The sequence below is a fragment of the Colius striatus genome, chromosome 2 (assembly GCF_028858725.1).
Source record: "Colius striatus isolate bColStr4 chromosome 2, bColStr4.1.hap1, whole genome shotgun sequence".
NCBI lineage: Eukaryota > Metazoa > Chordata > Aves > Coliiformes > Coliidae > Colius > Colius striatus.
Window position 1 is genome coordinate 47,146,903 of NC_084760.1, and position 16,717 is coordinate 47,163,619.

General features: G+C 48.2%; 1 protein-coding gene across 1 annotated transcript in view; it reads left to right on the top strand.

The window, feature by feature from the left end:
• Window positions 1-71: 71 nt before the first annotated feature.
• The window catches only part of HADHA (hydroxyacyl-CoA dehydrogenase trifunctional multienzyme complex subunit alpha), a 30,298-nt gene continuing 13,652 nt past the window's right edge, over window positions 72-16,717 (top strand). Inside the window, exons 1-10 of the mRNA XM_061990777.1 lie at window positions 72-168; window positions 4,412-4,453; window positions 4,544-4,614; window positions 5,446-5,579; window positions 6,686-6,824; window positions 7,781-7,900; window positions 7,986-8,088; window positions 12,264-12,386; window positions 13,546-13,664; window positions 14,475-14,531. Of these exons, the coding sequence (XP_061846761.1) occupies window positions 81-168; window positions 4,412-4,453; window positions 4,544-4,614; window positions 5,446-5,579; window positions 6,686-6,824; window positions 7,781-7,900; window positions 7,986-8,088; window positions 12,264-12,386; window positions 13,546-13,664; window positions 14,475-14,531 (996 nt within the window). The 5' untranslated portion in view covers window positions 72-80. The remainder of the gene's footprint in view (window positions 169-4,411; window positions 4,454-4,543; window positions 4,615-5,445; window positions 5,580-6,685; window positions 6,825-7,780; window positions 7,901-7,985; window positions 8,089-12,263; window positions 12,387-13,545; window positions 13,665-14,474; window positions 14,532-16,717) is intronic.

Below are 16,717 nucleotides of genomic sequence, written 5' to 3' on the forward strand. Positions count from 1 at the left end.
GCAGCCGCGGAGCGGGCGGGGATGGAGCGTCCAAGTCCCCCCGGAGGCTTCTCCCTCATTCGACCTCGCGCGCAGTAAAGATGGCGGCCGCAGTGCGCGCTATCGGCAGCCTCAGCCGCTTCACGGCCGCCGCCAAGTACAGCCCGGGCCACCGCCCGCCGCCCGCGGGTGAGACGGAGCGTCCGCGGCAGCAGCCGCCGCCTCCTGCCCCGGGGGGATGAATGGGGAATGAACGGGGAGGGGGGTGCAGGGGCGATGGGCGCGGCCTGTCGGGGTGCGGCGCGAGGTGCCCACGCGTGAGGGCGGCAGTGAGGGGGGTGAGGGACGGCTCAGGCTGTCAGCGGGGAGCGGGCTGGTACCGGGGCACGGGGCGGGCGCCGGTCCCGGGGTGTGTATGTCGCCGAGGGAGCTGTGGGGCAGGGGCTGCCGCCACCACCGGGATGTCCCTGCCTGTGTGTGTGTCCCACGCAAGGGTGTTTTTCCTGTGAATCATGCAGGACGGTCCCTGACACGTCCCTAAGAGGGGGCCTGGGGGGCCATGGAGTGTGTGTGGGTGAGTCCCCGAAGCAGACTAGCCTTTGAGTGCTCGAGCAATATATCCCTGCACAAGGGCACATTTTGGGAATCCAAGTATGGCTCCGGGTAGAAGAGGCTGTCCCTGTGACCCTGCATTGCAGGGGGCAAGCCCTCCTTGCAGGTTTCCCCTAGGCATTGGAGCTGATCCACAGGGAGAGCGTGTCCTGGTGTTCTTACATGCGTGTCCCCCACAGTGTCCCTGTGGGCATGCCTGGGGGCAATGTCCCCATGTCCTTGGACGTCTGGATCCTTGGGTTATCCTCTAGACATGCAGTTGTTTCAGTGGGAAGGGAGTGTCCCCACCCTGGTGGGGACAATGTCCCCAGGTGTGTTGGCATCTCAAAATGCCCCTGAACTATCTTTATTTTGGTATTACTGGGGTCTCAGCCATTGACTGTTTCTCCCCTGATTTCTGCCAGCCAGGCAGAACCTTGGCACTCTCCTGCCTCGTGCAGTGCTGGGTTATGGTGTGTCCCTGGCAGAGCCACCAAAGCAAGGAGTCACCAGGTGCCCCTAGGAAGGCCAAAGGGCAAGGCTCATGAGCATTTAAAACTGGTTCTTATTTCTGCTTTCAAAAAGCCTCAGGGTCTGACTTGAAATTTCATTTAAGCAGCATTTCACTTAAGCTTAATACCTGCTTTACATGCAGTGTCGGAGCGAGTTTGTACGTGAGCTGGTTGCTCCAGGAGCAGGGTAATGATAAGCAGCCGCACTATGGTAACCCCAGTGAGTGCTCAGGCGGTCACTGGTTGATCTCCTTGTCAGAACTGGCAAAACCCTTCATCACAATGAGTCCTGGAGCTGCCATTTAGGATGCTGTCATTCACTAATTAATGGTGCTGTTCTGCTTTAACGAGGTGTTCATTAAACCAGATGCTTAACTCCCTAGGGCAGGCCAAAATGCATGCAAGAGGCAGCAGGCAATGTGAGCTCCAGAGCTGGCTGTACCTGCCGAGCCACATGCTGTGTATGAGCAGGTTCCTGAGGGGACAGGGAAGCTCTGTTTGTCAAAAGTTTCCCATCTCACAGCTCACTCTGCACTGTCAGCTCATGGGTACAGGCTGAAAGCTTCCTGAGCTTCAGCTGCCTTGCCCTGCTCCTGCTTGGTTTGCTCCAGGACCATAAGAAGGCTTTTCTGCAGAACCATCCATGGATGCTGTTCCCACTTCAAGTGGCACGCTGCGTCCGGGTGAGTGGGAGGGCGGGGAGGGGAAGTGCTGGTCAGGGAAGCAGCTGAGGAAATTACAGGGAAAAGAGAATGTGGGAAGAAACAAGTCCCATCTGGACTACCTGAAAGGAATGTTTCCATCCCATTCTCTGCTGCATCCAGGTTCTTAGCAAAGCTCTGAGAGCAGCTGCCTGAAGTGTTGGTGTCACCGTCTCCAGACATTCTTTTAATTGGAGTGAGTGCAGTAGTGAAAATGGAATTGATTTTCAAGGCTTTTAATTCCAGAGTGAATGTGAGTGAAATGATGGGGAGTACATATCCTGCTGCTGCTGCTTCCTCCAGCGTTTTTGAAGGAGGATTTTTCTGGCTCTGATCTTGGCAAGTTCCCATTACACTGCTGAATGAATTGATGCCCAACGCAGACGTGCTATGGTTGTGACTGAGTACACGTGCTTTTAGCTTTAGATATGTTTGCCTCAAGTATTCTGGGTTCTAAAATAAAATGTTGTTAGGCTAGAGATATGGAGGGACAGTTTCCAAAATAGTTTCTACTAAAATGTAGTGAGGCTTGGTCAGTCAGACCTTTGATGTATCTCTTTTTTTCCTACTTTGTATCTTTTGTTATGCCAGAACTGAAAGGCAAAGTGGAATTCAAGGTGTTTGTGGAAGCAGTCGGCTGGGAAACTGATGTGAAAAAAGAAAGCATGTTAGACTGTAGCGGGGGGGGGAGAACGACTTAATTAATCCATTCCCTCTTTATTTTTAATTGAGATTAGGTGTTTTGCACACCACGTAGTTCTTACTGTGTAGTTTTTACTGCACAGTCAGTGGTTTGCTTTTGGGAAGTACTGGAGAGTGATGTGCTGCTTCTTTTCCCACACTGAGGATGTGGAAGGAAAATAGTATCACTTGCCTTGCAGCTGAGATTTGTTTGATCTCATTCTTCCCACACACAGCAATACAGGATTGAAGTGAATCCAGTGCAGTAGTTCAGCCTTTGCCTTCTTTTTAAAGTGTGGGGGTTGTGTTGCTTTAATTGAGTTAAAATACTGCTGTAAAAAAGGCATCATATCCTGCTCAGAAGCATCTATCAACAGAGAAAATGTTGTCAGACCACACTTAGTTTTGTGGGAAATTACTGTTGGTGCTTTTTTTCAGGAGCACCTAAGTTTAGGGTACAAAAAAAGGCAGTTAGTGTTGGCTCCAGCACTCACAATCTGGGTACTGTCCTGCTCCAAAAATAGTTTAAAGTAGATTTGGAGTGGAAAGCAGTTCACTTTGTGTTAATAAAATGGTATTGTAGGCACATTACACACACACACACGTGTAAACATGTTGTCTAGGATAGCCTGACGCTGAATTTCCATCCTCACCGTGTAGCCTGAACTCAGGGAATGGAGCACAAAGGTCAATCCTTACTGCCAGTGCTGCAGACAAGGTGGAAAGAGTGGCCAAAGTGCAGGGGAGCTCCAGCCCTGAGCCCTGGCATGAGGCTATGAGGAGGGGGAAGTGCCTGGTGGTGAGGTACAGGCTGAGCCTTTAAGCTTTTAGATTTCCCCCACCCTGTACTGGATTTTTTGCCTCTTGCTAGTGGGAATAGGAATGTTTAATTCCTGACTGTTTCACCAGCATTGAGCAGTAAACCCCCATAGCTAAACATCTGTCTTCCAGTTGAAACCCGGTTGCCGTAACTGGACTTCAGGCTAAAAAGCAGCTTTGGCAGGGATTCAGCCTAGATCTGTGTTAGAGGATCCCTTGGTCAAGGTCACTCAAATGGAACTGAGATTCATTTGTGTGCTGAGAGATCAGTAAGCCAAACGCAATTTCTCAGCACAAAAAGGAGATTTGAGGTTTATGATTCAGAAAACTGGCATTTCACTTGTGGGCAGAACTTGTTCCTACCATGATCTGAATTTTAGGAGTGCTCTGGAACAAGTTTGGGCACTTTAATATGCAATTAGTGGAGATGAGTCCAGTATTTTGTTGATAGATGGAAGCAAAAGTAAATATTTTCAGAGTGTCAAGGCTTGGAAGGGACCTTGAAAGATCATCTAGTCCAACACCCTGCCAGAGCAGGACCACCTAGAGCAGGTCACAGAGGGACTCATCCAGGTGGGGTATTTGAACAAATAACATGCTTTTGTGTGTTCTTTTCTGTGGCACACCACACGTACAGTGATCTGTGAAGTTTTACCTGGGATGTCACTGTTCACTGGCACCAGAGTGTGGTTTTGCAGAAGTGTCCCAGTGTGGTTCCGTTTGGTTTGCAGAGGAGTCAACTTACAGGCTTGAAGCTCTGCAAAGTGCAGCCAGCTCTCTGGTTTAGCATGGGAAAAAGCATCAGACTGTGGATACTAAAGGCAAAGCACCTTTGTGTGCCCTCTGCTTCAGCTCTCAGGGGAGGGAAGGCTTTGTTGGGTTTTTTTTTTGCCCTCACGTTGGCATTGCCACCGTTGGAAGCTTCAATGTGGAATCTGTGCTGTGAAGGTCACTTCAATGATGTGGAATCTGCTGAGCTCTAGTGGTGGGTCAGGTCAAGCCCTAAGAGAAGGAACTGGCTCGTGCTCAGGGTTTTCCCAAAGGCTGTACTCAGATGATGAGGGGAGGTAGGAGGATCTGTTAATAAAGGAGAGAATTCCTTTAACATCTGCAACATCTCTTCCTTAGGATATGCTCGCCGTAACATCTCCACCTCCACTGCTCTTCGAAGTAAGTGCAAAGCTTTTCTACCCAAGTTCATTTTCTTTCTTAAATCCCTCTGAGCATGAGCTGATATAAGGGGTTTCTGTTTATTTCCAGCTAGAACCCACGTTACCTATGACATCAAAGGAGACGTCGCTGTCGTACGCTTCAACACGCCAAATTCAAAGGTACTGTTTGAGCTGGCCAGAGTTAAAAGGCACAGCAGGGGAAGTGGCAGGAAGAGCAGCTGTACAGTGAAGATGTTGAAAATTATCATTTAAGAGCTTTCCTAACCTGCAGCCTTTCAGAGTTGGGGAGCAAAGTAGAAATAAGGAAATGAACTTTGAGGAGTTTAATGAGACATCTGAAAATGCCTCATGGGAATATTTTGTGTGTACTAAGCTAACTTGTCTGTCTTGCTGACACAAGACACTGCTTACTGCTAAGCAATATACTTACTTAGTAAGACAGTAAGGTTCTTACTATCTTACCACTACTAAGTTTTTGGATTCAAGACTCTTAAGGAGAGTGTCTGTTATATAGAAAAAAAGCTTAGAATCTCATAAAACCTGTTTGAGGTCACAAACCCACTGTTGGTGAGGTTAAGGAGGAACTTCTTACTAACAGATTACTTGATGATCTGCTGCGGAGTTTCACCTTGGAGGTCTTTTCCTCACTATATTCTCTTACACAGGCTGAACTAACTTTTATAGCAAATCTGGACTCAATTTGAGCCCCCCAGAGGCGTTATAATTGTACCAACCACTGGTCTGGCTGTTGGGCAAATTCCTGGATGGTCTAATCATTTGAGGTTTTTCTTTTTTCCAGAAGGCAAATCTTGAAAGGCTGTAGAGCTGATGGCTTGGAAAATCCATTCCAACCTAGAATTTGCTTTGGCTTTTTGTTATGAGTCTGGCTTCTGGGCAAGTTTTGTGATGATAGGATGAGTGAGTCCCTCAGAGGTTAAACTTGGCTGTCTCCTGGGCTCCTTATTGAAAATGTTTATTTGCTGCTTTCAGGTGAACACTCTATCCAGACAATTGAGCTCAGAGTTTACTGATGTAATGAATGAGATCTGGGCCAATGAAGCTGTCAGAAGTGCTGTCCTCATCTCTTCAAAGCCAGGCTCTTTCATTGCTGGAGCAGATATCGAGTAAGTATGGGATGTTAGAAGTCATGCTGATGGAGCTTTCTCTGAAGTCCAGCATTCAGGGCTGAAAAAAAAGGCTGACTTGCTCAAATGAAGCTAGGACCTTGATAAAGAGGAACATGGCAAGTCCTTAATCCCCATTTGGCTCTAACACTTGGTTGCTCCTTCCTGCGTGCTGGGCTGCAGCCAAGGAAACTCATCCTGGCTCCAGGCTGAGTATTGTCCTTTGGTCTGGGACACAACAAGAGCAGATCATTTACATGCAGGACTGGGTTTAAGCCGGATTGGAGCTCCTGGCAGCCTGCCAGCGTGGCCCCTTCATTCGACAGGATTTGGTAGTATCAGAGCAGCCTCCCAGGCATTTCAGCCTGGATAATTTTTGCTAGAGGGTGGGATGACCAGTGTGGGGGCTCTCGGTGAGACATGCAGTGACACCAGCTCCTAGTCCTGACGTTGAGCAGGACAGAACAGAGGCTAAAAGACATTAAAAGCCAGAAGGCTCCAAGGAAACAGACCTTTCAAAACCTTATTGCCATTTTGACTGGCCTTCTTCAGGGGCAGAGGCTTGATAGATGTTGTGATGGGAAGGAGGCAGTAGCTAGAGCTGGTAGGCAGAGCAAAGGGCCAGGATATGTTTAAGAGGTGTGTGAGAGCCTCCTGAATTGCCACTGCCTGCCAAACACTGCTGGCTGCCTGAGAGTAATTGGCACCAGGAGCCTCTAATTGGCGGAGCGTGACATCGGAGCGGTGGCCATCTGCTCCTCTAAAAAATGTTCCTGGGCTCTCCTCTCCACCCTTCCTGGCAAGCGCCTCGAGGCTTCCAATGACCCTTCCTCCTCTCCCCCAAAAGCCTTTCAAAGCTCTGACACAAGGAAACTCATTCACTGCCTGCAGCTCCATGTCACCATGCAGTGACTTAACCCACTGAATTTAGTAGTCTGCCTGTGTCGTCCCTTAATCTTAGACCAGGGGACTAAATAGCTCTTGCTTGTCTGTCAGTCACTGGAGCTTTGTGGGAAAAGAGGAACAAGCTCCTTGACGCACTCTCATTTTACCTCTCTTCTCTCAGTACTTTTCCAATTCTGATCAGCCTTTCTGCCTCACTGCAGCATGATTGAAGCCTGCAAGACTTCTCAGGAAGTGACTCAGCTCTCTCAGGATGGACAGAAGATGCTAGAAAAAATTGAGCAATCTCCAAAGCCCATAGTTGCTGCCATCAGTGGCTCCTGCTTGGGAGGAGGACTGGAGGTATTGAACAGTTCTGGTTCTGACAAGCAGGAGGGGGAGTTGATAGCACTGTCTCTCTAAACTATCCAAATGATGCCTGCAGGACTACTTACTCAGAGAAGGGTTCGAAACCTGATGAGGGTTCATTACATCCATTCAAATGAGTTTGTGGCAAGTTAATGGCTTGGTTGTGCTGCAGGGCTCTGCCATGGTAATTTTTCTGCTCCTGTTGAAAGAAAGCTAATCAAATATGAGTCTGCGTGGGCCATATGAGAGCATCCCAGGGAAAAACAGCTGTTTCCAGCAGGATAAATGCTGCATGCACAGCCCAGGCTGGAAATTGCTGCTTTTCAGATGAACTGGGACTCATATCCCAGCAACTTTTAAAGACAAATGAGCATGGGGAACCTGTCCGGGCTCTACCTTGTCCTGCACACTGTGCTCCATTGCAACCCCGCTTCTCCTGCCTGCATTGTTTGCTTTATAATCTCCAATTAAGGTTTTGCAAACTGAAAAGCTCTGTGTCAATTCCAGCAGCAAAATTGTTCTGAAACAGAATAGCCTGGTGGGAGTGGAGTCTCTTTGGTTGCACACTGATGTCTCAAGCAGTCATGGCTTTTTACAAGGACTGTGGTGACAGATCTGAACTTATGATAAACCAAGTGTCATGGCTGATCTGTCAACAGGACCATGCTATCAGTGCAGTGAATGAATTTAGCCCTCGATGGTCTAATGAGATGTAAAAATAGCTCAACTCAACTTGGTAACTTCATGTTCATGTCATGGCCGCTTGCTGTAGTCTGCCTGCCTGCGCTTCTCTTGCTGGAAGAAGCCATCAGTGAGGACAGAGGAGTTTTGATCTAGGGAACTGGGAGAAGGTTGGGAGGAAAGCTGAGGTGGTGCCTATCTTTGACAGATGCCCAGCTCTTCTGTGGTCTTTCACTGGGAAACCATTAGTTTTCTCTTCCTTTTCTAAGGTTGCCATCGCCTGTCACTACAGAATAGCAACAAAGGACAAGAAAACAATCTTGGGAACACCTGAAGTGTTATTGGGTCTCCTGCCAGGGGCAGGGGGTACTCAGAGGCTGCCAAAGATGGTAAGTAAGAGGGGGAACTTCACTTGGTAGCCTTTTCTGCTGCATGGCACCCTCCCATTTTGAAATCCCCTCTCTGCCGTTCCAGGTGGGACTCCCTGCTGCCTTTGACATGATGCTGACTGGAAGGAACATTCGTGCTGACAGAGCAAAGAAGATGGGGCTGGTGGACCAGCTGGTGGACCCACTAGGTCAGGCGTGATGCCTCTCGCTTACTTGATCTGCTGCCCACTAGTTAAGCTCTCCACCTCACTGAAGTGGGTGGAGAAGCCATTGATGCAGCCAGCAACCAGTCTAGTGAGGGCAAAGCATATGGACCACAAAGTCCTTACCATGCTCAGCAATGCAGTCTCTGTTCCCACCTCAGAGGCATGTGCATGGGGACCTTGAAATATCAGGCTCCTGCTAAAGCTAAGTGAGCAGGGAAAGGGCAGCACAGAGGGCAAGCCTGCTGGCTCTCTTGCATAAGCTAAATGTGAGAACCTGCATTCCTCATGTATCCTGTCAGAGGGACAGATTGCAACCTGTAGTGAAAGGAGAATGGATGACCAGTGTCTGCATTTATGCAGCCTGCAGATGTTAATCTCTGAGATGAGATTTTGAGAAGAAGCCAACCCCTGTGGCTTAGCTGCTCTGAATTGCCAACTGACTTTCAGTTGGATGGAGAAATTCCTTGAAAACTGCAGAATTCCAAGTGTTGAGTGGGCTAGTGAATAATTCCTTGCTTCTGCTGTTCTTTCTCTAGGGAAGCTTTCTTGGAAGGTGACTAAATGGAGGGGTAAACTCTCCACAGCCTCCTCTGAAAGGTCTGAGCAGCTCAAGCCAGGAGTCAAAATGGAAAGTACTGTGCCAGCTGGTACTGCCATGCAGTTGCCCCATGCTGAGCTTGCTTTTGCCAGGCAGAGAGTGGCCAGAGTGTCCAGGTGACCCTTAGCTCCTGAAGTTAAAGACAATAAATAAAAGGTGCTGCTGCCTTTTATCCTGGGAAGTGCAAGGGAAGGGCTTACGTCTGTTCTGTCTCACATGACAGTGTTCAGCTGGATGAGATATCCTTAGCTGTATTCTTGTTTATAAACCAGATCAGTGGTAGCCAGGCTTGAGTTGAAATCAGCTGAATAACCTTTAATTGCTTAAGTATGAATTGCCTTTTAAGGCCCAGCAAATGTGTTTTTTAATAACCGGTGGTTACTCCAGTTTGCTTAAAGGAAACCTTAGCTTTCTGAAGAGATGTTTGGAATCCCAGACCACACCAGATAAGCACGTAGGAGGAACACACAAACCAGATGATATGCAAACATAAGAGGCATTCCTTGTTCAGTCAGATAGCAGCCAGTGCCAGGAGGCCTTCTGCTGAGTATTCTCATTTTCATTCCCAATGTCATGGGGAAAGCAGCTCTAACTGGGGTGACGCTTTAACTGATTATGGAAAGCTTTGAAGGAAAGAGACAGCACTAATCATGGAGCAATTTTGTGGGGTGCAATCAGTTCTGCTTCAGTAGGGAGTTCTGCAGCGTTCCCTTGATGTGTTTATTTACTGCTGTGCCCAGATCTAAGGAGCTCTACAATATTCTCTTGATGTATTTGCTGCTGCACCCAGATCTAACTCTAGTGTGTGCTTTTTAAATAGCAAAGCACATGCAAGTGGACACCTTGGAGCTCCTGGGTTAGGACACTACAAAATGTTGAGAGGTAACAGAAACTCCCCAGATTTGGGGTTGACCACTTTGCCTGAGTAGTTTCTATAGCTCAGATTTACAAATGAAGGGCTCTTAGTCAGCTGTGATCTCAAAGTCCAATGTGTGTTGGCATTGAGCACCCAAGCTAAAGGAAAGGAGGAAATCAGGTATTGATATCTTGTAGCACATCAGGAGGTCTCAGACCCCTTGCCTTGAAGTAATGGGAGGGGAATTTGGGAACTGGTCAGGTTTGAGCTCTTGACATCGCAGATGCTTTCAAATATCCAATAAATTTGCTAAAATCCAGTGGGCATTGATGAAATGTAGATTATGCAGCAGCTCTATGTTAAGTTTTCTGAGCTGCCTGTAAAATGAAATATATTGTTTTGTTTGGACCGTTTTCCTCTGGACTGGCCCTGGCACTGTCAGGGCATGAGTGAGAATTCCTAACAGTGAGCTTTCATGATCTGGTCAAAATCTATGTGCTACTTTTTTTGCCTCTTGCTGAAAGACTCTCCAGTGGGCAGCAGTGTCAGGTCTGCTGGGTAGATGCTCTCTGGTCTTTATGAGAAGAGAGGTGAAATCTTAAAGCTTTTGGTGGAGGGAAAGAGCAGCAGGAGGTGAAAGAGGAAGGGATTTCTGGTTTGTTTTTGTTCTTTAACTTTCTCCTGTGTGAGAGAGAAGTAGTCTGCTGTGGTGTTTTTTTAGCTCTGAATGCTCTGTGCAGCATCTGGGTGTGGTTGGAGCAGCTTATAGTGAAGGTTAATGAGATTATCCAGCTATAAGGAAACAGAGCTTTAACCTCATCAGGTTTGTTCTGCTAGTTCAGAGGCAGCCCAAGGCTGGAGATTTAGCTGGTGGTTGTGTGCAGAGTTACTGGGCATCACTCTTTCATTAGTGATTCACTGCATTTGCCTCCAGCAACTTTACACAACTGTCATTTCAGTGCAGTACTCCATCCTCCCCTACTGATGGTACAAGTCCTGTGCTTGGAAATTGTGCAACCCACCCTTAGGGATTGCTAACATTCATTTTGTTGTGGCTTACTGCATTGGACAGTGGGATTGAGAGCACCCCCAACAAATTTGCCAACAGCTTTGATCTCTGTGATGTGGCTGACACACTGAGGGAAGGGATGGCATCCAGAGGGACCTGGACAGGCTGGAGAGGTGGGCCTCTGTCATGGAGCTCAGCAAGGCCAAGGGCAAGGTCCTGCACATGGATCTGTGCAGCCCTGAGGTCATATACAGGCTGGGGATGAGCGAATGGAGAGCAGCCCTGACAAAAAGGACTTGGGAGTGTTTGTGAATGAGAAGCTCAGCATGACCCAGCAACGTGCTCTGGCAACCTAGAAAGCCAACCCTGCCCTGGGCTGCATCCCCAGCAGTGTGGGCAGCAGGGCGAGGGAGGGGATTCTGCCCCCCTGCTCTGCTCTGGGGAGACTCCCTGCAGTGCTGCCTCCAGCTCTGGGCACCAACAGCACAAGGACACGGAGCTGATGGGGCGAGTCCAGAGGAGGCCACAGAGATGATGCGAGGGCTGGAGCCCCTCTGCTGTGGAGACAGACTGAGAGAGTTGGGGGTGTTCAGCCTGCAGAAGAGAAGGCTCCGGGGTGACCTTCCAGCAGCCTCGTGTCCCTAAAGGGCTGACAAGAAAGGCTGAGAGGGACTTTGTGCCGGGGCCTGGAGAGACAAGACAAGGGGGGATGGCTCCAAAGTGACAGAGGGGAGACTGAGATGAGCTCTTGGGAAGAAGTTTTTCCAAGCTGTGAGGGTGGTGAGGCCCTGACACGGGTTGTCCAGAGAGGCTGTGGCTGCTCCATCCCTGTCAGTGTTCAAGGGCAGGTTGGATGGGGCTTGGAGCAGCCTGGTCTGGTGGAAGGTGTCTCTGCCCAGGGCAGCTGATCTTTAAGGCCCCTTCCCACCCAAACCATTCTGGGATTCTGTGATGGATTGTGAGACAGCTTTAAGTTAGATCATGTGTTACTGTGTGTTGCACTAGCTAAAGAAAGTGAGAGCTTTTCTGCACCTCATGTCAGCTATGGAAGTTCCGTGGGCCCTCAGCTCCAGTACAGGTAGTTTTCAGGGACACAGTGCTTCTAACTGGTGTCTGTATGTTTAATAGTAGTAATGTCAGTACAGCATAGTTGTGCAGACTTAGCATCCCACATGAGAAAGGAGAGGTGCAACAAGAGGGACGGGAGACAGAACACTTAAATTCTGTTAAGATCCAGGGGTAACTGCAATTACACAGTTTGCAATGAGATGGTCAGACACTGAAACGAGTCCAGAGAGGTGGTATGACCTCTGTCCTTGGAGGTGTTCAAAGGCTGACACGACATGGCCCTGAGCAACCTGATTTGGTAAACACAGTTGCATTTAACTTTGAACTTGGCCTAGCTTTGAGCAGCAGGTGAATCTGGATGTCCTCTCATGTCCCTTTCTAACAAAAATGTGGCTATTAAGTGCCTTGAGGCCTTCATACAGTTGCCTCTTGAGCCTTTCCATCATAGTACATAATCAAAAAGATCATAATTTTCATAATCAAGAAAAATAAGGGGCAGGGGGTGGCAAACAGAGTGGTAGCAATTCAAGAAACATCATGTTCTGTCTCATCCTTACTTCTCTGCATTGTGATGCACTGGTGATAACTACTGCTGCCCTTCCTCAAAGCTTCTCTTTTGTTCCCAGGCCCAGGTGTGAAGACTCCAGAAGCACGAACAGTTGAGTATTTAGAAGAGGTAGCAGTAGACTTTGCCAGAGGACTGGCCAACAAGACTGTGTCTGCCAAAAGATCCAAAGGGCTAATGCAGAGTAAGTCTGGGCATCATGGCCAAATCTCATGGGACTCTAGTGGTTATAATCCAGCTTTTCTTCTCAGGGATGTTTGTTCTCCTTTATTAAGTAATTCCATTTTAAAAGCAAAGTTATTTTGTGTTGTCATCTCTTGAGCTAGGTGGGTTGGTAGAGATCTGGTCTTGAAGTGACATTGCCAGAGCTGGGCATAGTGGCTTCTGAAGCGTTCTAGAGGAGAGCCAGCCTCAGGGAGAGAGCAGCAAATACCTCCAGAGCACTAGCCATCTGCAAAGATTTAGTAGTCGGTTCTGTACTGAGCTTGTGTAGCCAAGTGGGAAGAGGCATATAGGTCTGCTCTGTATTGATCCTCGTGCACCTTGCTACAAGAAAGACATTGAGGTGCTGGAGCATGTCCAGACACAGGCACTGGAGCTGGGGAAGGGGCTGGAGCATAAGTCTGATGGGGAGGGGCTGAGAGCCCTGGAGGTGTTCAGCCTGGACAAGAGGAACCTGAGGGGAAACATGAGCACTGTCTGTAACTCCCTGACAGGAGATTATTAGTGAGGTAAGGATTGGTCTCTTCTCCCTAATAGCGAATGACAGGACAAGAGGAAACAGCCTCAAGTTGCCCCAGGGGAGGTTTAGATCGGAGCTGAGGAAGAACTTTTTCTTCCCTGAGAGGGCTGTCAGCCCCTGTCCCAGGCTGCCCAGGGAGGTGCTGGAATCCCCATCCCTGGAGCTATTGCAAAGCCGTGTAGCTGAGGTGCTGAGGGACATGGGTTAGTGGTGGGCCTGGCACTGTGAGGTTAGTGGGTAGACTCAAAGATCTTAAAGGTCTTTTCCAACCAAAATGAATTTATGATTCTTTAGCAGCATTCTTAGGCCGTTAGCAGGGCCCAGAAATTAACGTCTCTGTGAGTCCCACTCCCCAGAGCCCAGCCTGTCTTATGTTAGGGAGATGCTTTAGCCCTGAATGAAACTTGTCTGTGGAATGAGCCACAGAAACCCTTCAGAGCAGAGTCATGCTTCCTGTGCCTGGGTTTCTGTTGTATGTTTCAGTTGTGTGTATTGCAGGTACGCAGCATTCACATCTAACTCTCTAACTTTCAGGTTAAATGTTTAAAGGCTTGATTGTTATGTAGAGCTGTGCTGAGACATCTTTTGTCCCATCTTGCAGAGATAACAGACTTGGCTATGGCTCTTCCATTTGTGAGACAGCAAGTCTACAAGACAGTGGAGAGCAAAGTTCAGAAGCAAACCAAAGGACTCTACCCTGCCCCGCTGAAGATCATTGAGGTAACTCCCACCACAAGGCCCAATAAACTATCATGAAGGTGGATCTGTGGCATAATATGGCAACCAGCAGAGGAAAGGTGGTTCCTTCTTCTGAGTTCAAGCCATATCCTGGTATTCACAGATCAGTCTTGATGAGTGCTAGCTGTGTGCTGTGTTAAACAAGCAGGCTGAAATTCAGAAGAGCTTCCCAGAATATGGTCACTGATTCCTGTGGTACTGCTACCGGCAAGGGGAACATCAACAATCCCAAGTGAGGGAAGGCTTAGCTGGAATACTTTGTCCATGAGACTTTCAGCTGCAGTTTTTCCAGGTTTCCTATACAGTTTCTAAAGAGCTGGGTGAACCAGTTTGCAGCTAGGACAATATAAATGGCTGATTACGTAGCTCTAACTACACAATGCTTTAAGTTAGTGCCCTGGATTACACGGGCATTCTATTACAGACACTGTCCATGGTTGAATCCTTATTTTAAAATTACTTTTGACTATTTAAGTTGTTGCCAAGACTTCTCTAAAACCTGTGAATGCTCCCCTCTGTGAGCAGTGACATTACAGGAGCCCAGTCCTACTGAAAACAAGTCCTGAAAACACAAGGTATGTGTAAAATGAATTAGTATGATGGAAAATTCCTTGCCATCATAGCTTTTCTGTGCTAACAAGACAAGGTGATTCAAAACAGTATGGACAGAGAGTCTGCAGCATGCCTGGAATACTGGGGAGGGATCACTTGTGAAAATTAAAGTGATCTCATTAAAGTGTAGATGTCAGACATGACTCAAGTGGCCTATCTTCATTGTTGTTATTTGACTAGGTTGTAAAGACTGGTCTTGACCAGGGACGTGATGCTGGATACCTCACTGAATCCCAGGTAAGGAGATGAGATCCGGGCAGTGATCAATCAGCCCCGTCGTTGGGAGAGTTTCTGTTTAAGCACTTGCAAAGAATAATGTTTGTCATGGGCTGCTCCATGGTGTCCTGCTCCCTGTCCCTTCTTCTGACAGTGGGACTGTGAAAAAGGCCTGTCTGGAACAACAGAACTGTTTGTCAGGGTTCTGCATGTGTGAAAACAGCCTATGCCTTTCCTCATTCCTGTCTGTGTACTCTTTTTGAGTGGGACATAACCAGAGTGAGTTCCCTGCTCCAGGTTTCACCTCACAAACAGGACTTTGATTTCTCTGTGTGTCTGAGCACTGTCTGTTTTTTTCTGATCGTCACGTGGGACAGGTAACATGGAGTTGTGCCTGTAGTGCTGTCAGTGTACAGTTGTCAGCGTTTCCAGGCAACTTGTTGCAAACAAATAACTTTTTCAAAGAGTTAACTTTCTTTTAAATCTGTGCTCTGTTTGCTGTCACCTGTTTTCACCATCATCTTTGTTCAGGATGTCGACTCTCCATTACTTCTGTTTTGTTGCTTGTCCTGTCCTGTCCAAGTACTTCTGTACTGGTCCTTCCTCACCTGTTGACAATTTTAGGTACTTCTGAAAATTAGGTGGGGTTTTTTTTCCAGTAGTGGTTTCTCACCCAGAGCAGGACTTCTCTCACCTTATCCCTTGACTGAAGTAACTTATTTAGTAGCCACTCTAGGCATCAAACTGGCTAGTACTGGCCCCTCAGGGGGACCTCGGTAGACTGGAGAACTGGGCAGAAGAGAAGACACAGGGAGATCTTATCAATGTGCCCAAATATCTGGTAGGAAGCAGGCATAGATATGCTCTTCCCAGAGTTATTCAGTGGCAGAATAAGAGAGAACAGGCACAAGCTGAAATGTGAAATTCCACTTAAATATGCAGACCAACCTATTTTACTGTAAAAGTGATTAAATGCTGGAGCAGGTTTCCTAGAGAGGCTGTGGAGTATTGCTTCGTGGCCATACTCAAAACCCAGCCAGACACAGTCCAAAGCAGCTTGCTCTGGTTGATCCTGCTTTGGGTGATGGAGTGGGACAAGACACAATCTCCACAGGTCTCTTCCATCATTATATTCAGTGGCTCTGTGATTCTGTGAAATGAGCCTCTTATTTCATTTTTCCTTTTCTTTCTGTTCTTTAGTTTTGTGCTGCATCGCTGGAGTTTGACACCAATAACAACTGTTAAGGATAGTCAAGTCTTTTCTATTTTAAGGCCCAAAGACTTCCCCTTTTGTTCTGCTTCCTGGTTTTTCCCCTTTGTAGGTCCAGCCAAGTTTTGCTCACCCTCACAACAAACAAGTTTCTCCTCCTGTGCCAGTGGCACTTGCTGGGTTCCAGCTTGTGCCTGTTACCCTTTGTCCTGGCACTGGCCACCACACAACAAACACTGGCCCCATCCTCTCCACACCCACCCATTAGGGATTTCTCAGCACTGATGAGGGCCCCCTTCAGCCTTCTGTTGTCCAGGCTGAACAGCCCCAGGTCCTGCAGTCTTTCCTTCTCACAGAGATGTTCCAGTGCCCTCAGCATCTTGGTGGCCCTGCACTGGACTCTCTCCAGCAGTTCCCTATCATTCTGGAGCTGGGGAGTCCAGAACTGGACACAGGACTCCAGATGAGGCTTCACCAGGGCAGAGCAGAGGGGGAGCAGAACCTTCCTCAACTTGCTGCCCACAATCTCTTCATGGCCCCCAGGATTGCCACTGGCCTTCTTGCCCACGAGGGCATGTTGCTGCTCATGTTTATTTGCTGCCCAGCAGCACTCCCAGGTGCATCTCTGCAGAACTGCTCTCCAGCAGGTCACCCCAGCCTGTCCTGGTGCAGGGGCTTGTTCCTCCCCAGGTGCAGAATTCTGCACTTGCCCTTGGTAAACCTCAAGAAGTTCCTCTCTGCCCTATGTGTGACCCTTTATTCCTCACACACACAAAGCCTTTGTTTTCCCTTGCTTGCTCATCCTCAGCCGTCTTGATCCCTCCCTTGCCTCTGCCCCAATAAACAGCCTGCTTTGATTAGTTTCGCCTTGCTGATCCCAGTTTTGATACATTCACACTCAAATTTAGTATTTCTGACCCTGAAGAGGTAGTTGTGGTGGTGCACAGTGTCACTGGAGTGGTTCTCTGAGCACTACTGGCTCTGCAGGACCTGCTTC